This window comes from Panthera tigris, chromosome C2 (assembly GCF_018350195.1).
Source record: "Panthera tigris isolate Pti1 chromosome C2, P.tigris_Pti1_mat1.1, whole genome shotgun sequence".
Classification (NCBI taxonomy): domain Eukaryota; kingdom Metazoa; phylum Chordata; class Mammalia; order Carnivora; family Felidae; genus Panthera; species Panthera tigris.
The window spans coordinates 66,983,586-67,008,958 of record NC_056668.1 but is presented as its reverse complement, the minus strand read 5'-3'; the positions used below and the strand labels follow the sequence as shown (position 1 = coordinate 67,008,958).

General features: G+C 38.0%; 1 protein-coding gene across 1 annotated transcript in view; it reads right to left on the bottom strand.

Moving 5' to 3' along the window:
* Positions 1 to 5,132: 5,132 nt before the first annotated feature.
* Positions 5,133 to 25,373, bottom strand: part of SLC15A2 (solute carrier family 15 member 2) — a 35,008-nt gene continuing 14,767 nt past the window's right edge. The window contains exons 8-22 of the mRNA XM_007098322.3: positions 25,118 to 25,200; positions 24,575 to 24,661; positions 24,314 to 24,403; positions 24,177 to 24,221; positions 23,106 to 23,138; positions 22,330 to 22,418; positions 21,094 to 21,175; positions 20,374 to 20,508; positions 19,048 to 19,212; positions 18,852 to 18,898; positions 18,027 to 18,137; positions 17,331 to 17,427; positions 7,381 to 7,527; positions 6,433 to 6,537; positions 5,133 to 6,096 (exon numbers count right to left, since the gene is read on the bottom strand). Of these exons, the coding sequence (XP_007098384.2) occupies positions 5,920 to 6,096; positions 6,433 to 6,537; positions 7,381 to 7,527; positions 17,331 to 17,427; positions 18,027 to 18,137; positions 18,852 to 18,898; positions 19,048 to 19,212; positions 20,374 to 20,508; positions 21,094 to 21,175; positions 22,330 to 22,418; positions 23,106 to 23,138; positions 24,177 to 24,221; positions 24,314 to 24,403; positions 24,575 to 24,661; positions 25,118 to 25,200 (1,493 nt within the window). The 3' untranslated portion in view covers positions 5,133 to 5,919. The remainder of the gene's footprint in view (positions 6,097 to 6,432; positions 6,538 to 7,380; positions 7,528 to 17,330; positions 17,428 to 18,026; positions 18,138 to 18,851; positions 18,899 to 19,047; positions 19,213 to 20,373; positions 20,509 to 21,093; positions 21,176 to 22,329; positions 22,419 to 23,105; positions 23,139 to 24,176; positions 24,222 to 24,313; positions 24,404 to 24,574; positions 24,662 to 25,117; positions 25,201 to 25,373) is intronic.

Below are 25,373 nucleotides of genomic sequence, written 5' to 3'. Positions count from 1 at the left end.
AGCCACATCCCTTTCTAGTCCTCCCTCTTACAACTAAAAAATTTTGGACATAACATTGCAAACACAGGGAGACTCTGAAAGGTAGAAAGAGAAAGGTGAAGTGCCTAGGGATCTTGGGAATGGTGGTGAATTCCCTGGGTTTCTTTCTTGTTTCCTGTATTTCTGGTACAGGAGGCTGGAGAAGCCTATAGCCGAAACTGCCAACAGGTACAGCCAAAGATGTACTCCATAATGGCTATTCCCCCTGGCCAAAGAACTGGAAAAAGAGCAGTGTAGCAGAACATGAAACATTTTGACAATATCCACCTTATTCCGGCCAAATACCAATGGCAAAACTCTACTACAGTTGTCTGTGGGACTGAGCAGGAAGCTGAACTTTCATTCCTCAACCAATGATAGCATTCTGAATCCCTCACCATGCTGGTGTCCATGGGGTCAAACAGTGATAGCAAACAGTACTCCAGTTCCACCATTGGGTAGTATCAGCATGACCAAGCAAGGAGCTGAGCTTTCAATTCTCACCCACAACTAAGAGGCAAAAAGAGATGATTCAAAGAAGGGTGCTAGTCAGCACCCTTCTTTCTTCCTGCCCCCTGTCAACAGGGCCTAGTGGGAGGAGCTGAACTTCTATTTCTACCAGGCAGTAATGAGATGGAATGAAGTGATGCACACTGACCCTCCACCTTCTCTGTCCTCCCGACCTCCCTATCCTCAGTTTAATTGGCACTCAGCGGAGAGTTGAACTTCCACACCCACCTTCATCCAGTAGCAATGAGGTGGAAGAGGGAAGTGTGAAGTGGTGCTAGTTGACACACTGATCTCCCTTCTGGCATCAGTGGGACCCAGCAGGGAGTAGACTTCCACTGAAACCCAGAAGCAATGAGTTGGTGCCAGTTGGTACTCCATTTTTGCCAGCAAGGTGTCAGAGGACCTAGTGGGGAGCTGAACATCCACCTCCACTTTCCTGAGTCATCTAAAAAGTGTGACTTCTTACCAAAGAAGAAAAAGATTAAATGATAACCATAATCTAACATAATACACACATGTACAAGATATGGTTGAAATTCACTCATCATCCTAAGAACAGGACAATTAAAATTCGATTGAGAAAAGACAGCAGATGCCAATGGGATGACTCAGATGTTGGAATTATCTGACAAGGATTGTAAAGCAGCAATTATAAAAATGTTTCAGCTAACAATTACACTCATGAAACAAATAAAAAAATAGAAAGTTTCAGCAAAGAAATAAAGCTATGAAAAAAGGACCAAAGAGAAATTGTAAAACTGAAAATTACAATAAATGAAATAAAACTCACTAGATGTGCTCAATAGTAGATTAGAGATGACAGAGGAAAGAAGATTAATAAAAGAATAGATTATTGAAGTTATCCAATCTGAACAACAACAAATGAGCCAGAGCATCATCTGGCTCAACATCTCCAACTGGACACCAAATTGGTACTGAAGTTCAACACTGACAAAACAAAAAGTCTTACTTACTTTATACCTCACACCTGTTCTTAACCCTAGTCTTCCTACTCCCCCAAAATTGCACCATCATTCATCCTCATTACTCAAGACTCCAAATCTAAAAGTCAGCATTGATTTCTTTCTTTCAAACCATATATGCAAGCCATACTCAGATCATTTCAGTCCTACCTAAGGTTAAATCCAAGTCAAACCATTTCTTCCCACCTTCACTGCTACCACCCTGTCCAAGTAACATTTTTTTTTTTTTTTTTGCCTGGACTATTATGAAAGTCTTCTCATTGGAATCCCTGCTTCTATTCCTTCCAGACTATGGACAATTCTCCTCTTAGCAGCCAGAGTTATCCTAAATATAAAGTCAGATTATGTCATTCCCATGTTCTAAACCTCCAACAGTTTCACATCTCACTTAGAATAACATCAAAATGCCTATTCATGTCTTCCGCCCATTTCGTCATTGGATTATTTGTTTTTTTGGGTGTTGAGTTTGGTAAGTTCTTTGTAGATTTTGGACACTAATCCTTTATCAGATGTGTCATTTGCAAATTTTTTCTCCCATTCCATTGTTGATTGTTTCCTTTACTGTGCAGAAGCTTTTTATGTTGATGAGGATGGAACTAGAGTGTATTATACTAAGTGAAATCATTCAGTCAGAAAAACACAAATATCATATGATTTCATATGTGGAATTTAAGAAACAAAACAGATGAACATAGGGAAAGGGAAGGAAAAATAAGATATAAACTTAGATGGAGGCAAACCCTAAAAGACTCTTAAATACAGAGAACAAACTGAGGGTTGCTGGAGGGGAGGTGGGCGGGGGGATGGGCTAAATGGGTGATGGGCATTAAGGAGGACACTTGCTGGATGAGCACTGGGCATTATATGTGAGTGATGAATCACTGGGTTCTGCTCCTGAAACCAATACTATACTGTATGTTAACTAACTTGAATTTAAATAGATAAATTAAAAAAAAAACAAAACAGTAACATCAAAAGGTCTTACTGTAGTCACAAGGCCCCACATCATCTGGTCATTAGCTTCTTCTGACTGCATCCACTTTCTACCTTATTGGAGCCCTGTAATATTGTCCTTCTTGTTCTTCCTCAATATACCATAACTTCCTCAAGGCTTCTGTTCTTTCTAGGATCTTGACAGTCAGTCAAGATGAGTGAGGTAACCTTTCATATAGGTATAGTAGATTATTCACTTTTGTTTTTCCAATACCTAACTTGGTGAATAGCACATGGTGAAACTCAAAGATGTTTTTGGATAAATAATAGCTCTTTTAAAAAATTGGATATTTTAGCCAACCATCTGGTTGGAATATGAGCATATATCATGGTAGAGTTGCCAAAAACATCTAATATTACCAAAGGTTGTATTAACTGAAGTATATTGTTTACAGAAAGGCAGGTCTTATTTCCTCTAGTCAGACCACTTCTGGTAGTGTATTTAGCTCCAGGTATCATGTTAAGAAGGCTTCTGAGCCACTGCTACATTTCAGGTAAAATACATTTCTCAGAAGAGGTAAAAAAGAATGTTGAAAGGGCTGGACTGTGCCCTGTGAAAACCCATTAAAGTAATTAAAGGAGCTGATGGGGCGCCTGGGTGGCTCAGTCGGTTAAGCGTCCGACTTCGGCTCAGGTCATGATCTCACGGTCCGTGAGTTCGAGCCCCGCGTCAGGCTCTGTGCTGACCACTCAGAACCTGGAGCCTGTTTCAGATTCTGTGTCTCCCTCTCTCTCTGGCCCTCCCCCGTTCATGCTCTGGCTCTCTCTGTCTCAAAAATAAATAAACGTTAAAAAAAAAAAATTAAAAAAAAAAATAAAAAAAATAAAGGAGCTGAGAATCTTTAACTTGATGTACACTCACTTGATGATTGAAGAGGAGTCATAAAAGTTCTCCCCAATTGGCAAAAGTTCTGCCATATGAAAGAGGCAATGGTAGGAGGTTTGAGAGAGGAAGGTTTTAGTTCAGCATAAGGAAGAACTGCCTCCCACAGTTTTCCCCCAAACCATTGTTTTGCAGATTACTATACCATTTTGGCTAAACAAAGTGTTTTTACTTTGTCTTTACTGCAGGATTTCTCAGAATCTTTACTATGGAAGAGGATATAATATGCCTCATTCCCAAAATGTATTTGTCCATAGAAACTTTTATTCACAGAGCACTGTTAACTTCTCCTTAAACAATATTTCATAGAGGAGATTGAGTTAAGGCTGCTCAAAAACAAACAATATCTTCTGAAGAAGTAAGGTCAGGTTTACAGCAAGATATCTGGGGAAACTGAATGGTGTTACTATCACTTCAGTATCTCTGAAATCATGGCCAGTAAAACTAAAGTATGTAACACTTGGGAAATTGGAGTAACTTTTCTTATTTGTTACATTTACTGTGTGAGACTCAACACAGTTCTAGATGAGAATAATGGAGCAAAACCAGCAGAAGTGAGGCTCTGTAGTATTGTGGTTCTGAACTTTTTTCCCTAGAAATGCACAGTAGTATAATGACATCCCCATGCCTGTTCACTGGTTCATTCATTGTGTACAAGGTAATGTTTTTGACATTTTAACACAGGAAAAAAAAAAACCACCCTGTGTTCTACCACTTTTGTCATCCCCTTACAGATTTTGATAGGATCTTTATATGGGACCAAGCCCCTCCACTGAGCATCACCATTTTATAAGCTTAAACCTAGAGTGTTATTGTAACTTTTTTAATAAACAAGAAATTCCAAGGCCTAAATGGAGAGACGGCATTTAAAAATTATGTAACTAATGAATGGATCAAGAAGATGTGGTACATATATACAATGGAATATTACTCAGTCCTAAAAAAGAATGAAATCTTGCCATTTGCAATGATTTGGATGGAGCTAGAGATTATTATGCTAAGCGAAATAAGTCAGAGAGAGACAAATACCATATGATTTCACTCATATATGGAATTTAAGAAACAAAACAAATGAACATGGGGGTGGGGAAAGAGAGGCAATCCAGACTCTTAACTATAGAGAACAAACTGATGGTTACCAGAGGGGAGGTGAGTGGGAGAATGGATTAAATAGACAATGGGTATTAAGGAGTGCACTTGTGATGAGCACCCAGTGGTATATGTAGTGATGAATCACTAAATTCTACATCTGAAACTAATATTACACTGTATGTTAAATAACTAGAATTTAAATAAAAAATTGGAAAAAAATTAAAATTATAGGAAAAGACAAATAGGAAAAACTATCAAAACAGACCACTACTTTGAGGCTGAAGAGGGTGATAGTAAAAAAGGAAGTTGAATTCATAAAAATATTATTGTTATTAAATATCTGTTGCAATAAACTAGAAATGATGTAATTATAATAAAAAGCTGGCCCAGTGACATTGAAAAGGTATGGTTGGAAAATTATAATAAGTGTCTATACAACTGTCCACAGGAAGGCATAATCCAGCTGAAATTTTGTAGTCCCAAGAAGAATGTGCATTGTAGAAGAAAGGCTCAACAGGATTTATTTTTGTAAGAAGTTTATTCATTTATGTTTGAGAGAGAGAGGGAGAGACAGAATCCCAAACAGGCTCCATGCCTTCAGTGCAGAGCCTGATGCAGGACTCCTTCTCATGAACCATGAGATCCTGACCTGAACCCTAATCAAGAGTCAGACTCAACCAACTGAGCCACCCAGGCACCCCAAGATTTTTACAAGTTATACTTGTTCTTGATTTCCAGAACCATGCTTAGCATATTTAATTTGGTCTCCAAAGATCTACCAGTATGAAGAAAAGGTATTTTGGTTAGTAGATAAAATACTATAATTATCAGAAAGATATATTTCTTCTGTGTATTAATAAAATGTCATTTGTCTCCTACCACCTGTACTGAAAAATTTACTAAAAAGGTCTTATCAAACCTGGGTAGCTGACAGGCCAGCCCCTGAACCAGATTGCACCAGACACACTAATTCATGAGGTCCTAGTAATAGTATAAGTATGTTGCTTACGAAGAAACTTGAAATACCATTTCTGTTATTCTGCAATATTTCCCCGGAATCAGCACCTCAAAGAAAGGAGTCATTAGTTCTAAATGGCAAGTAAAGGGATTCCTACATAACTTTGCATAACCCCAGAAATTAATTTCAATATACATTTGTGTTTTTAATGGACATTTAGAAACACCTAGCCTGCTTCAGCAATACTACACAATGTTTACGAGTTTAGTAATTGATGGGGAGACATAGAGTCTCAGGGGACTTGTACTTTAATGTACTGGAAAATCCAGTCCTAGAACTGCTTCTATCAAAAATGAAGGAGATCATCTCAGATACGATGCTACTTCTATTCCCTGACCAAGTAGGAGAAAAAAATGCTTTAAGATGGATGATGGCCAAGACCAAAGCCAGAGATTGGGGTCTGGGCAGAGGCCAAGGAGCCATTAAAGCTTTGTCTTCTTGGTCTCCAGGTTGATCACGTTTCCTTGGGTATGGAGAATCTGCTTATCTGCTGGCTTCTGTAAATCCTCTGGCTTTATAGGAACATAGTAGTAGCCCATGATGGAGAAGATCAGGCAGACCACCAGCAGGAGACAAGAAAACAAAATGAATTCTGCCCACTGCAGGAAGAAATAAATATAGAGACGAATGTGGAGAAACTTGAAATTAAATGGATCTTTGTAGGATGAGCAGATTGATTCAGGATCACCAGTGTAGGCAGAGGTTTGCTAAAAGAAGAATGGGTTCACTGGCGTCTCCTCCGATGGGCCTATGATGGCCATTATTGCCACTCTTATATGTCTATTTTCCTGGCCATGTCTGTTTATATCTAGCCCATCTCATGCCACAGCGCTGAGTAGGAAATGTGAGGGGCAAAGGGATAGGGGAACAGGGAGAAAAGGAACTTGGAGGGGAAATCATGTGTAGACAAGTTCCTACTTCCATCAGATCCATACCTGTACCAGGCCACTGAACTGTGCCACAACAAGCACGATGATATTCCCAACTGCAACTGTCAACAACCAGGCTGCCTGGAGTACAGATTTCATGCTAGAGGGAGCCTAAAGAGGACACAGGTTTGTGAGTAAACAAATGCCCTACAGCATCCATATGACCCATGCATCCAGAAAACTTCTCCCACAAAAGTTTCCAAATTTGAACTCCTGCCCCACCCCCCAAGTTCAGCTGTGGTGTTTGATTCAGGGCATGGAAATAATGTTAACAGTAAAAATAAGATGGAGCTCTTAATTGAATATTTTAATTCATTATACCATATAATCTTCATTATACCCTAAGAGATAAATTCTACCAGTATTCTTATTTTATACATAAAGAAAAATAGCATCAGAGATCATTAACTTGCTCAAGTTTTTGCAATAGGTTGTACAGTCAGAATTTGAACATGGCCAGTTTGACTTCACAGTCCTTATTCTTTAAAAAAATTTTTTTTGTGATCTATTTTTATTTTTGAAAGAGAGAGAGAGACAGATCCCGAGTGGGGAGGTGCAGAGAGAGAGAGAGGGAGGCACAGAATCTGAAACAGGCTCCAGGCTCTGAGCTGTCAGCACAGAGCCTAACACAGGGCTCCAACTCATGAACTGCAAGATCATGACCTGAGCAGAAGTTGGACACTCAACCTACTGAGCCACCAGGCGCTCCCACAGTCCTCATTCCTAAAGTACCCTTTCCTAGATCCCAAAGAGCATCACCTACTATGCTGCCCTGCCATGATCCTGGGAGTCAAGATGACTCTCTGTTCAGGGTCATATGTAAGGAATCTAAGGCCAAAAAATAGAGAGGTCTTGACCAGGATCACATACCTATTTAAGGCAGTGCTAGGATTAAACCTCATCCTTCTCTGAGAAATATATATATACCTCCACTTTTCACTTGGAAAAACTTACCTGAGAATAAGAAAACTCAAGTCCTGTGACAGAAAACATGACCTCCCCAGCTGTAACCAGGGCATATTGTGGTAGCTGCCATGCAATGGACAGTTTGTTGGCTGGAGTGTCTTTCATCTTCCAGGCCTGAGGATCCTGACTGGTGTTCTTAGTGAGAGAAAGAAGAAATAGGCTTATCAGCAGTCACAAGTGAATATTTCTAACCTACAGCATTATGTGATCTTATATCCATCCCCTTTTTGTATTTTCATCCTTCAAGAAACTGAACAAATTCTATACAACTTCAGTTTTTGAAATTCTTTTTGGTAACACTGCACTCACTTACCAGGCTTCAGTCAATCAGATACCATTATTGACAAAGTCCTTAAAATGGCAGAATATTTTGATACTGTAGTTTGGATTTCCATCATTTTGAACTATAGGTATTTTGATCCTGGCTAACATTTTATTTTATTTTTAAAATTTTTTTTAAATGTTTATTTATTTTTGAGAGGGGCAGAGGGGGCAGGGGCAGAGAGAGGGAGACACAGAACCTGAAACAGACTCCAGGCTCTGATCTGTCAGCACAGAGCCCTACACAGGGCTCCAACTCATGAACAGCAAGATCATGACCTGAGCCAAAGTTAGATGCTTAACCAACTGAGCCACCCAGGTGCCCCTGACCAATATTTTAAATATAAAATGGTGTCTAAATTATACAAACACAATGAATTTTCAGCATGTTCTTGAGAAAGTTTACTTCCTTGTCCAGTTTTCTATGTAAGCATAATTAAACTGGTTTTGGACATTTTCCATTAAAATTTTTATTTTACTAAAATTAATTTTATCAAAATTAATTATTTTCTTGGTATACCTTACATTAAACATTTTGTTGATCAAAATGTTGGATCAAAATGTTGAAAAATCTATATCAAATAGTGCCTGCTATTTTTAATTCTATTTACTGGCCGTTATTTTTTAACTCAAATCTCACACATTCAAATTATGTGAAAAAGAGATAATTTTTCTGTAGAATTTTGGTCAAAAATATTTTTTTAGGGTCTTTTATTGTTGTTGTTATTAATGTTACCAAATATATGTGATTCTATAATCTTCATTTCTTTGTCTGTAGGTTTTTAGTTATGGTTGGTTTTATTTTATATAGGCTATGTCTACTAATATTTGTTATAAATGGAATAAAAACTCTAAAATTACATTTATTTCTTGAAGTGAAACCATTATTAGGTAGTAGGTATAATATCTAAAGTATAATGTGATTAAAATAGCAATTAAAACATCAAGATCAAAAGTCCTTGAAATCAAAAGTGTCTGACATCCAAATGTCCTTCATTTTCTGAGTCAAAGGGTCATTAGGTTCAAAATAGGTAAATTTTGCTTCAATTGATATTATGAACAATACATAGACATATGTTCGGGTTTTCTTAGGCTAATAGAAGACCGTGACTTAAGCTTCTAAATCAAGGTCTCATACTCAAATACCCACAGGCAAACAATTAAGAAAACGAAGCAGGCTAAATGGGAATGATGGGGGCTGTGGTAAAGTGGATAGCACAGGCCTCATCTAAAGGGCATAGCCATTACAGCACCAACTAATTGACATGGTAATACTTGTAATTAAATCTTCTGTTATTGTTTTTAAGAAACTTAAGAGAGGAGAGGAGGAGTTAAGATGGCAGAGTAATAAGGGAACCCTGGTCTTGTCCCTTGAACACAGCTAGATCAATATCAAACCATTTTGAACAGCTAGGAAATCAAGCTGAGGATTAACAGAACAATCTACATAATTTGAGGGAGAGAATGTGGCAGGTATATGGTGCAGTGAGGTGAAATGGGGGAGAGATGAGCCGTGGTGCTGCAGAGGGGGAGGAAAGCATTTTCACAGAGAGGAGAAAGAGAGGGAGAGAGAGCAGCACATTGGGTTTGTGCAAAAAAGCACTCTTCCCTCTGAAAACAGAGAAAGAGTAAAAACATGTACAGGGGACTGCGCAAAAAAACTTAGCACGGGGAAAAGAAAAGGAGAAGGTTTCACTACCACCAGGTTTTTATAAACAGTGGAGCACAGAGTCTGAAGTTTCAGAGGTTAGCCCCTCCCTGGTGGTTCTCTGGTGAGAAAGCAGGTCAGAACCCTGGGAATGGGCAGCATGGTCTGAGGATTCCCTGGGTTGCACAGGAGAATGGGTTCCCCAGCTTGGAGTGCATTTAGTAGAGGTGATACAGTCTCCCCATGGGCAAGAGACCCAGTGGGCACCATCAAACTGCCACATTCACCCATATAAAAACAGACACTGCCTGAGGGTAGCAAACCCTGGAGCGGGATATGTGTTGCAATTTACCACAAACTCTGAGCTGCTACTGCTGCATAATGGTACAACCATTTCCTGGGACAAGTGGGCCACAGTGCAGCAAGACCCTTTTCTCTGGAACTGTGGAGGTCTTTGAAGTGTGGGGTTTTGAAACACAGCCATTCCTGAGATAAAAATCTGGAGGGAGGCACTCCCTAGTAGGTTGATACCTGGGAGACAGGGGGAAGGCAGGGAGCTGACCGATGCCTGGGAGACAAAAGGGGTAACTGCACATCTGTGAAGGTACAAACTTCACACTCTGGAGACTAGGGAGTGGGGTGAAGGCATTTCCACCATTAGCCCACAAACACTAATCAACTCCAGTGAGCTACACAATGCCACCAAGTGGAGAATGGAGCTGTTACACCAAGCCTCCCTCCTACCATCAACCACCCCTCCCCCCCACCTCCACTGTGCCCTGGAGGCCCCTCCTGCAGAAGACCAGCACAGATCCCTTCCCTGAGCTTAGTCTACTGATCACAGACTGCTGCAAAGTTTCAGTTATAGGGGAAACTGGATCTAGCTTCATTTTTGTTTGTTTGTTCATTTGCTGTTCCTTCTGTTTTTGTTTTGTTGTTGATGTTGTTGTTTTTCTTTTCTTTTGTTTCTTGTATACAGAAAAAGCACAATTTTTTAATTTTATTTTATTATTCTTTTTATTTTTTAAATTTTAAATTAAATTTTTTTCTCTCCTCTTTTTTCTTTTTTTTTCTATCAAGCCTCTCTTAACAAACAGACAAAAACACACCTAGGATCTGGCTCCCTTTATTTTTCATTTTTATTTCATTCTATTATTGTTGTTTTTTCTTCCTCCAAAATGACAAGATAGAGGAAGTCACCTCAAAAGAAAGAACAGGAAGAAAAGATGACCAGGTATTTGGTCAATGCAGATGTAAGTAAGATCTCTGAACTAGAATTTGAAACAATGATTATGGGATGCCTGGGTGGCTCAGTCAGTTGAGCCTTGGACTTCGGCTCAGGTCATGGTCTCATGGTTGGAGGGTTTGAGCCCCACACTGGGCTTTGTGCTGACAGTGGGGAGCCTACTTCAGATTCTGTCTCCCTCTCTGCCCCTCCCCCCTCTCAAAAATAAATAAACATTTAAAAAATCTTTTAAAATAAATAAAACAATGATTATAAGGATACTAGCAGGGCTTGAAAAAAAGCATAGACGACACCACAGAATCATTTATGCAGAGATAAAAGAACTAAAATCTAGTCGGGCTGAAATTAAAAATGCTATAACAAAGATGTAAACCCAAATGGAGGCCACAAAAGCGAGGATGGATGAGGCAGAAGAACAAATTAGTGACATAGAAGATAAAATTATGGAAAATAATGAAGCTGAAAAAGAAGAGGGAAACAAAGGTTAGAGATCACAAAGGCAGACTTAGGGAACTCAGCAATTTGTTAAAACATAATAACATTTATATCACAGGAGTCCCAGAAGATGAAGAGAGAGAAAAGGGGGCAGAAGGATTATGTGAGCAAATTATAGCTGAAAACTTCCCTAATCTGGGGAAAGACACAAACATCAAAATCCAAGAAGCACAGAAAACTCCCATTAAATCCAACAAAATCTGGCTATGGCCAAGACATATCATAGTCAAATTCACAGTATACACAGACAAGGAAAAAATCCTGAAAGCAGCCGGAGGGGGGGCGGGGGATGTCCTTAACCTACCAGGGAAGACAGACCAGGTTTGCAGAATATCTGTCCACAGAAACTTGGCAGGTCAGAAAGGTGTGGCAAAATATATTCAACATACTGGATGTAAAAAATAAGCAGCCAAGAACACTCTATCCAGCAAGGCTGTTGGAGAGATAAAGAATTTCCCGAACAAAAACTAAAGGAGTTTGTGACCAGTAAACCAGCCTGATAAGAAATTTGAAGTGGGACTCTGAGTGGAGGAAAAAAAAACAGACCAAAAGCAAGAAAGACTAGAAAGGACCTGAGAGCATCACCAGATACACCAACTCTACAGGTAACACAATGGCACTAAATTCATGAATTTCAATAATCACTCTGAATGTAAATGGATTAAGTGCTCCAATCAAAAGACATAGAGTAGCAGAATGGATAAAAAAAAAAAAAAGATCTATCAATTTTCTGCCTACAAGAGACTCATTTTAGACCTAAAGATATCTACAGTTTAAAAGTGAGGCTATGGAGAACCATCTATCATGTGAATGGACATCAAAAGAAAGCCAGAGTAGCCATTCTTATATCTAGACAAACTAGATTTTAAGTTTTTTTAATGTTTATTTACTTTTGAGACAATGCGAGAAACAGAGTGCAAGCAACGGAAGGGCAGATAGAGGGAGACACGGAATCTGAAGCAGTCTCCAGGTTCTGAGCTGTCAGCCCAGAACCTGACAAGGGGCTCGAACTCACGAACTGTGAGATCATGATGTGAGCCAAGGTCGATGGTTAACCGACTGAGCCACTCAGGCGCCCCAGACAAACTAGATTTTAAAACAAAGACTGAAATAAGAAATGAAGAAGGGCATTATATCATAATTGATACATAAATCAATTAATAACATAAATAAACTCATTGATAATAATACAATAATAGTAGGGGACTTTAACACCCCACTTACAACAATGGAGAGATCACCTAAGCTGAAAATGAACAAGGAGACAATGGCTTTGAATGACACACTGGACCAGATGGACTTAACATATATTCAGAACATTTCATCTTAAAACAGCAGAATACACATTCTTTTCTAGTGCACAAGGAACATTCTTCAGAATGGATCACATACTGAATCACAAATCATCCCTCAACAAGTACAAAAAGATCAAGATCATACCATGCATATTTTCAGATCACAACGCTATGAAACTTGAAGTCAACCACAAGAAAAAAGAAAATGAAAACGAAAACATCACAGTCCAAAACCTTTTGGATGCAGCAAAGGCAGTCTTAAGAGGGAAGTATATTGCAATTCAGGTCTATCTCAAGAAGCAAGAAAGGTCCCAAATGGACAATCTAACTTTACAGTTAAAGAAGCTAGAAAAGGAACAGCAAATAAAGCCTAAAGCCAGCAGAAGAAGGGAAACAATAAAGATTAGAGCAGAAATAAATGGTATAGAACAAAATCCAGTAAAAAGATCGATGAAACTAAGAGCTGTTTCTTTGAAATAATTAACAAAATTGATAACCCTCTAGCCAGACTTAGCAAAAAGAAAAGAGAAAGGACCCAAATAGATAAAATCAAGAATGAAAGAGGACAGATCATAACCAACACCTCAGAAATACAAACAATTATAAAAGAATACCATGAAAAATTATATGCCGACAAACAGGACAATCTGGAGGAAATGGATAAATTCCTAGAAACTCACACAGTACCAAAACTGAAACAGGAAGAAATAGAAAATTTCAACAGATGTGTAACCAGCAAAGAAATTAAATCAGTAATCAACAATTTCTGGCTTCCCAGGGGAATTCTACCAGATATTTAAAGAAGAGTTAATACCCATTCTTCTCAGACTGTTTCAAAATATAGAAATGGCAGAAAAACTTCTAAACTCATTCTGCAAAGCTAGCATTACCATGATTCCAAAACCAGACAAAGACTCCACTATAAAGGAGAATTACAGGCCAATATACCTGATGAACCTGGATGCAAAAATTCTCAACAAGATACTAGCAAATTGAATTCAACAGTACATTAAAAGAATTATTCACCATAAGTGGGATATGTTCCTGGGCTGCAGGGCTGGTTCAATATCCACAAATCAACCAATGTGATACCCTACATTAATAAAAGAAAGTCTAAGAACCATATGATCCTGTCAATAGATGCAGAAAAAGCATTTAACAAAACACTGCATCCTTTCCTGATAAATACCCTCAAGAAGGTGGGATATATGGAACATACCTCAACATCATAAAGGCCACATATGAAAGACCAACAGCTAGTAACATTCTCAATTGGGAAAAACAGAGAGCTTTTCTCCTACAGTCGGGTATGAGACAAGGATGTCCACTCTCCCCATTACTATTTAATATAGTTGTAGAAGTCTTAGTCTCAGCAATCAGACAACAAAAAGAAATAAAAGGCATCAAAATTGGCAAGGAAAAAGTGCAACTTTCACTATTTGCAGATGACATGATATTCTATGTAGAAAACCTGAAAGACTCCACTAAAAAATTGCTAGAATTAATTCATGAATTCAGCAAAGTTGCAGGATATAAAATCAATGTGCAGAAATCTGTTGCATTTCTATATACCAATAATAAAGCAGCAGAAAAAGAAATCAAGGAATCGATCTCATTTGCAATTGCATTAACACAATGAGATATCTAGGAATAAACCTAACTAAAGAGGTAAAAGATGTATACTCTGAAAATTATAGAACACTTATGAAAGAAATTGAAGAGAACACAAAGAAATGGAAAAGCATTCCATACTCATGGATTGGAAGAACAAACATTATTAAAATGTCCATACTACTCAAAGCAATCTACACATTTTTTATATTAAATATAATTTATTGTCAAATTGGTTTCCATACAGCAATCTACACATTTAATGCAATCCCTATCAAAATACCACCAGCATTTTTCACAGAGCTAGATCAAATCTTAAAATTTGTATGGAACCACAAAAAACTCCAGATAGCCAAAGCAATCCTGTAAAAGAAAAACAAAACTGGAAGCATCATGATTCTGGATTTCAAGCTGTATTACAAAGCTGTAGGCATCAAGACAATATGGTACTGGCACAAAAACAGACACATAGATTAATGGAACAGAACAGAGAACCCAGAAATGGATCCACAACTATACTGCCAACTAATCTTTGACAAAGCAGGAAATAATATCCAATGGGAAAAAGTATTTTCAACAAATGGTGTTAGGAAAACTGGATGGCAACATGTAGAAGAATGAAACTAGGCCACTTTCTTACACCATACACAAAAGTAAATTCAAAATGGATGAAAGACCCAAATGTGTGACAGGAAACCATCAAAATCCTACAGGATAAAACAGGTAGCAAACTTCTTTGACCTCAGCTGAAGAAACTTCTTACTAGACATGTCGCTGAAGGCAAGGGAAACAAAAGCCAACAGGAACTATTGGGACTTCACGATAAAAATCTTCTGCACAGTGAAGGAAACGATCAACACAACTAAAAGGCATCCTACAGAATGGGAGAAGATATTTGAAAATGGCATAACTAATAAATGTTAGTACCAAAAATCTATAAATAACATATCAAACTCAACACCCCAAAACCAAATAACTCAGTTAAAAAATGGGCAGAATACATGCATAGACACTTTTCCAAAAAAGACATCCAGATGGCTAACAGACACATGAAAAGATGTTTAACATCACTCATCATCAGGAAAACAAAAAAATAAACACAATGAAATACCACCTCGCACCTGTCAAAATGGCTAAAATTAACAATGCAAGATATAACAGGTATTGGTGAGGATGCAGAGAAAGGGGAACCCTCATGCACTGTTGGTGGGAATGCAAACTGGTGCAGACACTCCTGAGAATAGTATGGAGGTTCTTTATGAAAGTAAAAATAGAACTACCCTACAGTCTAGCAATTGCACTATTAGGTATTTACCCAAAGGATACAAAATACAGATTCAAAGGGGTACATGCACCCCAATGTTAATAGCAGCATTATCAACAATAGCCAAACTATGGAGAGAGCCCAACTGTCCATAAACTGATGAACAGATAAAGATTTGGGGTGTGTGTGTGTGTGTGTGTGTGTGTGTGTGTGTATACTATATATATATAGTGGAATATTAGCCATCAAAAAGAATGAAATTTTGCCATTTGCAATCATATGGATGGAGCCAGAATGTATTATGCTAAGCGAAATAAGTTAATCAGAGAAAGACAAATACCATATGATTTAACTCATGTGGAATTTAAGAAACACGACAAATGAACATATGAAAGGAAGGGGAAAAGAGAAGAGAGGGAAACAAACCACAAGATACTCTTAATGATAGAGAATAAACTATGGGTTGATGGAGGGAGGTGGGTGGGAGATGGGCTGGATGGGTGGTGGGTACTAAGGAGGGCACTTATTGTGATGAACACTGAATGTTTTACGTAAATGATGGGTCACTGGATTCTACTCCTGAAACCAATATTGCATTATATGTTAACTAACTAAAATTTTTTAAAAAGAGAGAAAAATGTTAAGAATCCTGCTTCTTACATGAAATCCACCGAATTTTAAGTATTGTCAACTAATAATGATTATTATTACTTTTGTCAGTCCTGTGCAGGCCAAACAAAATAGGACTATGGAAAAAACTGGGCCCCCAAGCTCCAATTTATGATGTTTACTTTAAATGCTTATTAGATCCTGGCATTCAAAAACAATATGTAATACTTCTATCCTGAGTAGCATACAAAAAACAGAACAAACAAAAAGTAGAATAATAACAGGAATACAAGTGTTATGGGTTGAATTGCATCCCCTTAAAACTCATATGTTGAAGTCCTAACCCTAACTGAGTCCTGAGAATGTGACCTTACTTGGATATAGGTTTGTTGCAGATATAATTAGTCATGTGAAAATGGGGTCATTAGGGTGGGTTCTAATCCACTGTGGCTGGTATTCTCGTAAAAAAGAATGTTGGACACAGACAAGCCTTCTCTTGAAGGCAGAGATTGGGGTGATTCTTCTACATATCAAGGAATACCAAATGTTGCCAGAAAACCACTAGAAGCTAGAGGAGAAAGGGGCGCCTGGGTGGCTCAGTCAGTTGAGCATTCAGCTCAGGTCATGATCTCACAGTTTGTGAGTTTGAGCCCCACGTCGGGCTCTGTGCTGATAGCTTGTAGCCTGAAGCCTGCTTCGGATTCTGTGTCCCCCGCCCGCCCCCTCACAAGCACAATGAGATATTATTCACATCTACTAGGATGGGTATAAAAAAGACAGAAAAAAAGTGTTGGTGAAGATGAGGAGGAATTTCAACCTTCATACACTATTGGTGGGAATGTAAAATGGAATTCATTTTGGAAAAGTTCCTAGTGGTGCCTCAGATGGTTAAAACTTAGAGTTACCATGTGACCCAGAAATTCCACTCATACATATATACCCAAGAGAAATGAAAATGTCCATGCAAAAACTTGTACATGAATGTTCATAACAACATTATTTATAATAGTGAAAAGGTAGAAACAACCCAACTGTCCATTAACTGATGAATTGACAAATAAAATGTGTTACATCTATATAATGGAATATTAATTAATAGTAACAAGAAATGAAGCACCGATACATCCTACAACATGAATGAACCTTGGAAAATATGCCAAATGAAAGAATCCAGACACAAAAGTCCACCTATTATATCATTCTATATTTCTATTATATGCCTACTGCCTATGTTATCTCTTTTAATGTCCCTTATAGAGACCTTAATAGACTTTCTAAAGTCCCAAAAGAACCTATCACTTTACACTAGAAATAAGTATGTGACCCTGCACCAACATACAGTTTTCTTTGGATCCCAGGATAAATACAGATACAGATAATAAATATATAGATATAAATATAGATACAGATATATAGAAGGAGAGAGTAGGGTGGTCATGAGTTACTTACATTAGTAATAACAAACAGATAAGTTGCACCAAAGTCTAGTAGACCCATATTCAGTAAAAAGTCCTTATCTTCTGTTCTACAATGTACTGCAGCATATCTGGAACAGGACAATTTTAGTTAGAATAAACACCACATTTATTCTAGAAAATGCATTCCCATCTCCAGGGAAAGAGTGACCTCATCTCTCTATTCATGGTGAGTCAAGCAGCAAAGCTACCATTTCTCTTTGAAAAGGAATCTCTAGGAGTGATTGATTTTAATGCCAGGTTTTTCTGACCCTGATCTGAGCTCTTCATTGTCTGTCAGGTAGTTTTTTTTTAACCTTATGCCTGAATAAAGAAGTTACAAATCATCTTCTTTTGTGGACTTCAGGCCCTCAGTCTTCTCATCCAAGCCTTATGTGTTTTTCTCATCCAAGTCTTAAGAATTAGTGAAACAGTATAAAACAGGAAACCTGAGTATACTCAAAATCAATCCCCACACCTATATGCAAAGAAAACATTTAAAAAACAATTGTTATATGTAGGGTGCCATTCCAGAAGACTCTGTTGTGCTATTTGGAACGCAACTGAATTTTATTTGTACAATGACATTGGGCCAGTGGAATAAAATGAAATTGCAAAAACGAAAAATAAAAATAAAAATAAAAAACAATTGTTGATAGAAGTAAAAGGTCCACAAGGGTAATGCTCTTACTCTCCACTTTGTACAGTTATGTAAGCAGACACACCATAGTCTTCACCAACACTGAGGAAGATATCTGTAGTCAGGGAGATGTTGACTTCTTTGTGTAATGTATTAATAAACCTAAGGGTAGAGACATTGTCACACATCAGACAAACCCTCCCAAACAGGGACACCTGTTTACCGCTATATTCCCAGTGCCTAGAACAGTTTTTGGCACACAATAGCAACCATCTAATCTTGACAGCCATGAGCATGTGCATCTCTCTATTTCATGCCTGATTCCTGCTACAGAGACCAGTGACCTCTTGGGTTCTCTATCTCTGTAACTTTCCCTGGATACCTGACATGATTTTTGCCTTATCTGGATTCAAAACCAAAGGTGTTACCTTTACTACACCATAGGGCTTCTACAGGTTTACAAAAAACTATGCTTTAAAAACACAGTAACAATAAGGGATATTCAACCACCAACCATGAAGAAAGGATTATTTGCTCACTTCTAAATTTTTCTCTGGTGATCACAGAGAGGGAAGTACTCAGTTATTTTCCTGAGAGCAAGATAAGTGGATAAAATTCAACAAAAAGGGATGTACACATTAGAGCACCAGGGACATATACAGATACAGGGTCATCTTTTAATACCACATGCGAAAGCAAACCTGTCTCTCATTGTCCTGGAAAATGCCTCTGATACCCATGCCCTTGATATTATAGGAGAGAGAATCTCTGTACAAGACAAATAGAATGTGAGGCTACTTTATCTGAAGCCCCACAGATCAGAAGAGAGACCAAGATTCAAAACAGAGTGGCCTGGGGTCTCCTTGACATCCAAACCTCACAGTTGTCATCCCATTGGCTGTTTTGTTTTCTTCATCCTTCACCTGTAATAGAGGAAAGTAAAAATCAGTTACTGGTGACAACAAGGAACTGATAGTCAGAAATCTGATCATCAGGCATATCTTTGGTAAGATATAAATGATCCAGTCAAAAAAAGATAACAGTTTGGAACCTAGATCATTCCTCAACTTACCATCATGCTGGAAATATTTTTTCCATCTTCTCGAAGGATCAGACTGTACCAGTTCTTCTCCTCCACAGAATGTTTAGTGTAGACGGACAGATTATGATATTTTAGGTAGAAGTGGAAATCCTGGCTTTTTGTCTTTAGGTGGAGTTGGGCATAGTGTGGCATCTTCTGTGGAATGAAGAAATTGTCATGCTCAACTTCTGATGCATTGTAGACATCACAGTCTCATAGCATCCCAGGGCAGGTGAGCTCATCAGATACTTTCAACTTTGCCCTTTAACCTAGTAATTCTGTTTTTAGGAATATGCTATGTTAGAGTAATTGGAGGCATGCATAAAGATTTATAGTAAGGATGTTCATTATAGGATTATGTATAATAAAAAAATCTTAAATACCTATAAGGATATACCTCAGTAAACTATGATATATCCATAAAATGGAATATCATGTGTCCATTAAAATCATGCTCTCGACAAAGAAGGATGATTATGATATGGTTAATGTTAAGAAAAAAATCAAAGTTCAACACAGCATGTAGAGTTTGAGTACTTTTTAAAAACGTATTTATTCATTTATACAAAAATGCTTAACTGATCATCTCTGGGTAGTGGAATTACAGGTGATTTTTATGTCCTTCTACATACTCTTCAGTTTTCAACAATAGATGTATATTATTTTTATTATTAAAAACAATATCTTAAAATAAATATTTCAGAATATTTACAGTAATATTAGTGAAAATATACAAGCCAAATCCTTCCAGAGGATGTGATATTAGGAAGCAGTTTGAAATAACAATACAAATGACAACCCACTGAGAGCTTACAATGTCCCTGACACTAAGTGCTTTACATATAATATTTATCCTTACAACAGCTTATGGCATAAAAATTATTGCCATTTTACAGATGATGAAACTGAGATTTAGAGATAAAGTATCTTGTTCAGGGTCTTATAGCTATGGAATGGCAGAACCAGGAATTGGACTGGGGCCAGTTTGACTCCACAAGTGTGTGCTTCTAACCACTATATTATGCTGTCACCTTGATGCATAATCTGAATGTGTTTCTTTTTTAAAAAATTTGTTTAGTGTTTATTTATTTTTGAGAGAGAGACAGACAGAGGTGAGCCGGGGAGGGGCAGAGAGACAGGGAGACACAGAATCCAAAGCAGGCTCCAGGCTCTGAGCTGTCAGCACAGAGCACGACATGGGGATCGAACTCACCAACCAGAAGATCATAACCTGAACCGAAGTTCAGGATGCTTAACCAACTGAGCCACCGAGGTGTCCCTGAATGTGTTTCTAATTAATTCAAGTCCATATCTCACCTGAAAGGATCTGAGGGACTCTTCCAGCAGAGTATTGTTTTCATCTCCCAGTACTGTCACCTTCACCTCATCATCTGCCAGATTCAAGACTTGCAGGAAAATCTCTTGAGGACCGGGCTGCGGTGGGGTCATTCTCTTAGGACATAGAATGCATGTCAGAATTACCAACAAATAACCCTTCAAATACAATGAGAACACATAGCTCTGTCCTATCTCTGACAGCCTAGTCCATCTAGTCAAGAGGACAGTTTTCTCCCTCTGAAGAGTATTTGGCTTAGAAAACTCTGAAGGCAGTTTGGAGGGGGAAGCACCAGCTCAGTGTAGCAAGCACTGATGCTACATAACAAACTCCATGCTTTTTGACTCAGTTGTGGCCTCATACATCATTCCCCAATAATGGCTATTCCATCTGCCAAATATTCAAAAGCCTGTGTTCCCAAAGGGATGACTAGATACCTTGGATATTAGTGTTTGGGAATTCCTTGACAATATACTCTGAAACACTCAGGTGGGAGGTGGGTGTCATTTTACATTGCTGTTCTACCCTTGTATCTACTCGTTTACCACGGATAGGTATGATGCACCCTCTTTAGATCAGGTACTGTCTAGATCAGGTACTGACTGTGCTAGGTCCCAGGCAACCAGGATTGAACAAATCAGAAGAGTGAATACCATAGATATGGTCTTGCCCTCATGGAGCTTTAGATTTATTGAACTCACATTAATTTTTAACTCTACAGCTGCTGCAACTGCAAACGCCAGGCTTGCTAGGATCATACCAACAGCCATTTTCCTAAGTGATCTGCAGAGGAAAGGGAGAGACAATATATCTAAACTTTAAATCTAAACCCTCTAAGCCTACCATTAAAGACCTTTCCTGATTTGGTCCCAGCTACTCCTCACACTGAAGAGTTATCTGTTAATGCACCACATTTTCCCACATCAACTTTTGTTTATGATGGTCTTTCTATACATTATGTCATCATAACCAAAAATAATAGTAGTGCAGCCAGATATATTGAACATTTGCTATATGCCAGGCACTATACATTTTTACCTCATTTTCTTCTTCTTCATAAGTCTTATTTCCCTGGCACTTTGTTTCCCTTCTTACTGCACTTAATATATATCACATTGTGTAATAATTATCTTGCATGTGTTCTACCTCCTTTATTAAACAGTGAACTCCTTCAGGGCTGGATCTATGCTGTTATATTTGCATGGCATTGGTGCTGAACTCAATAATATCTGCTCAATCAATGAGTAAATGAAAAAAGACCATTTGAATACATTTGAATATGATAATGTGGTCATCAAAAAGAAATTGCTATTAAATCAGGAATTAGAGGAGGCTGGAAAACCCTCTGGTCAAATTTACAAAGAATAACACTTCTTTTCTTTTTAAGTTTTTATTTATATTCCAGTTAGTTAACACACAGTGTAATATTAGTTTCATGTCTACAATATTCAACATTTCCATACAACACCCGGTGCTCCTATTTAGAATGGGGCGAAAGCAGTAATTAGGGACAACTCTATTCCCACTCTTACTAGGTACCCACTTTGTTTCATATAGACAGTAGAAGATTTAAAGGGATTAGTAGTCATGATAGGCTTTATACTTTGAAGAGGCAACATTCAAGAATAAAGCAACAAGTTGATTTAGGATTCTATTCTCACATACTTTTGACTTTCCATGAAGCTTAGATCTACCTCTTCAACATCACACAGTTCAGTCGGCAATAATGGCTTGGACTGTCTATAATAAGAATTAGTTAGCTCTAATTCCCATCCTCCAGTATCAATAGGCATTTAGTTTAACTTAGATACATAGAAGCAGAAAAATTATAAACCAAAACAAATCATGACTAAGTAGAAAAGTACTGACATTAAACTTTTATCAAGCTGAGCAAATATTAAGTCAGTTTAAATAACAAAGGCATAGAGAGCACTTACGAGAAGTTAATTCCACATTTGGAAACCAGTCGATAAATGACAAGGTCAAACAATGGAATGAAGATAAGAACCAGAAGGGGATTTAGTACCTGTAACATCATGGTAAAAAGGATTAATTACACATATTCTTCTACCTCAAGTGTAAGTATGTGCTCTCATTTGCTTGTGTGTACTCTAACGTTCAAACATAGTTTCACTGTACTAAGTATGGAATGATTCCACCTCTCTCAGTCCTTTATACCCAGGACTCTATTTGCCCTGCATAGCACCTCAGCTTCTCAATATCCCACAGAACAAATTTCACTCTGAACCTGTTTTTCTGTCCAATCAGTTGGGAATTTTTCCCTCCCAATTTCACTTATCTTTTCCTGTTCCACAGCCCAAGGGAAAATGTGAAGGAGAGAAGGAGAGAAGGAAGAATTGGGGATTATTAAACAAGGGCTAAAAAAAGAACTGGGAGTCACCAAATTGTGTTTTACTCACACAACAAAGCCTTACACTTTCTTGGACAATATTTCCAAAATACTGTCTTGACATGGAAAAAAAAAACCCGAGCTTATACTTCTCTTGTGAGATCAAAATTCACTCTACTTGGAAGTGGGCAGGATGTGAAAGAGAAGTGTGGGGCAAAAGGAGAATATTTTCACCCCTATCCTTAATCCTCCTCAGCATACAAGGAAACAAACATCCAGTTATATTTGGTAATCCTGATATTACAGGTAGAAGTATAGATAAGGAAAGCCATAAATCCCCATGAGTATAGAGAAAACTCCTACCTGCATCTGGTCAGGCTGAAGCACAAAAACACCCTGAAAAATTATAATAAATTACACTTGGATGGTGGCTAAAGACAAGAATAGCTTAGATCAAAAATATTGCTAATTAGTAGGAGAGATACATAAGATAAAATTCACCAGGTCTTTAGTTCAGGGCCATGGTTGAGCTTCTAAGGGTATTTGGGGAAACAGACTGGGAATGGCTTCAGGCAATGCTTGCTGAAGGCAGGTAGGCCTAAAGGAGAATTTTCTTTTTCGGTGTACTATGGTTTTCTTGAGAGAGAGTAGAGTCAGTGTGTTTTTGTTAATTTCAGTGACTGCAGTTGTAGGTGATAATGTGCAGAACACAATGTTATGGTTAGGATAATGACTTCCACTAACACACAGTGTTTCCAAAGTTGTTCTCCAGGGGTCAACGAGAGAACAACCATAGTAAATTCTGGACAACCAGAGAAAGGGAAAAGGTAAAATTATAGTTTGCAGGCTCCAAATAGACTGGTTAATAAAATCTTGGTATCATTCCACCCTGCCCTCTTCACAACTGAGATGGTAGAAAAACAATATAATAATCTAAGTAGAACAACTGAGAGCCTAGATGAGACTCTGAGTTTGCTAAAGAATGGAGATTGGAAAAACAAAACAATGTTTACAACTTTCCCATTCCTTGTCCATGTACAAAGTACCACATTTCTAGGTCCTCTACACGAACCTGGGATGGGCTAAATGTGTAGTGGCACCAATCAAATCCGATGCTACTATGCCCCAGGAAGGCTTAGATGGGAGAAAACATTCTCTATCCCAAGTCTCTATCATTTCATTCACTCTCTTCTCACTACTTCTTTGTATACATTTAAACCTTTCCATCTTTATATTCCTGATTTCTAAAGAGAAGATTCTGTGTTTTTATTTCTAGACTAGCTTTTTAAATTTTGCCTACTCAGTACCTTCATGTTAAAGGCACCTCTCTTATGATCTTAAGTCAGTTTTCAGGCAAAAACACAAAGAAATTAATTTTTCCCTAATATGGATTATAAAGAAAATAATAGACTTCTCTGGAAAATCTTTTCTCACCAGATTCCCATTCATCCTTGTGGCTTGCAAGGTCCATCGTGAGCCCTAGGGGTGACAGATGCTATTATGAGAAATTCCTTTCCTGTGAGAGGAAAGGGGCTGGAATAAGGAGTTGTTTTCAAAAGAACCATTCTTACCTGCTGATCCAAAAGAGCCCAGAACATGGGAAGTGGGATATATAGGAATAGTACCCTGGTCAGTGCCTTCACATCCATAATGAGCTGCTTCTGCAAGAAAGGGAAAGAAGGAACAGGCTGAATTTCTAGAGTTGGTTTTCTTGTTTAGAGTAGAAATGTCCCAGAACAGTAAGAGAAGAAGTCAAATGCAGTAAGAGGGAATCAGTTTGGACATTGAAAATCTCCATGGAGGCATAAGATATTTCTGCACTTCCAACTTACTGGGTATTTCTCAGCTGCCCAGTCCAGCCAGTGCTGTCGCTTAGGAATGTCCCCAGAGCGGTTGTTGAAACGGTTGGAAATAGCAAACTAGGGCAGAGCATAAATATCAGAGCATAGATACCAGAGCATAGATATCAGAAGTGTGACAAAAAGAAAGCCTCCCATGCCTTTTCTAATTCATTATCCCTTCCCTCAGATACACATACTTTAATTGACTTACTCCAACCCTTTGATTTCATCAGACATTGAATACAGAATATTTCAGATATAATTTTAAACTATTCCTGCATCCTATTGGCAACATATATTACATATACACATTTCAGAAGTTTTTTGTCAATTTACAAAAATGGTTACATTATATTTTTTACTTAATGGTTAAGTAGAGACACAGAGGAAGACTGATTAATCTCAGTTTGCCAAAAGGTACAGAAGTAGAACAGAGTCATTGGGAAAAATGTATACCCATGTTTGAAGGCCTATATGCTCAGCATAGCATCTCTCTCCCATTGATTGAAAAAGGCAGGTAAACAATTCACTCACCCAGATACACTTGACAACTTGACTCACTATGTTTCCTTCAGGAGGTGGTTTTCTGTATATTTTGCTTCCCATTGCAAACACAACTGCAGTTGATACACGAACAAGGTTCTTAGCTTCTCATTCAGCACATTCAGTATGTCAGTACTAAGGACAGGCTGCTGACGTGTTAGGAGTGACTGGCAAAGCTTATAAAGGGAGGGGACTGAGTTAAACTTCCTGACTTTGGAATTACACAAATTATGGGATCCCAGAGAAG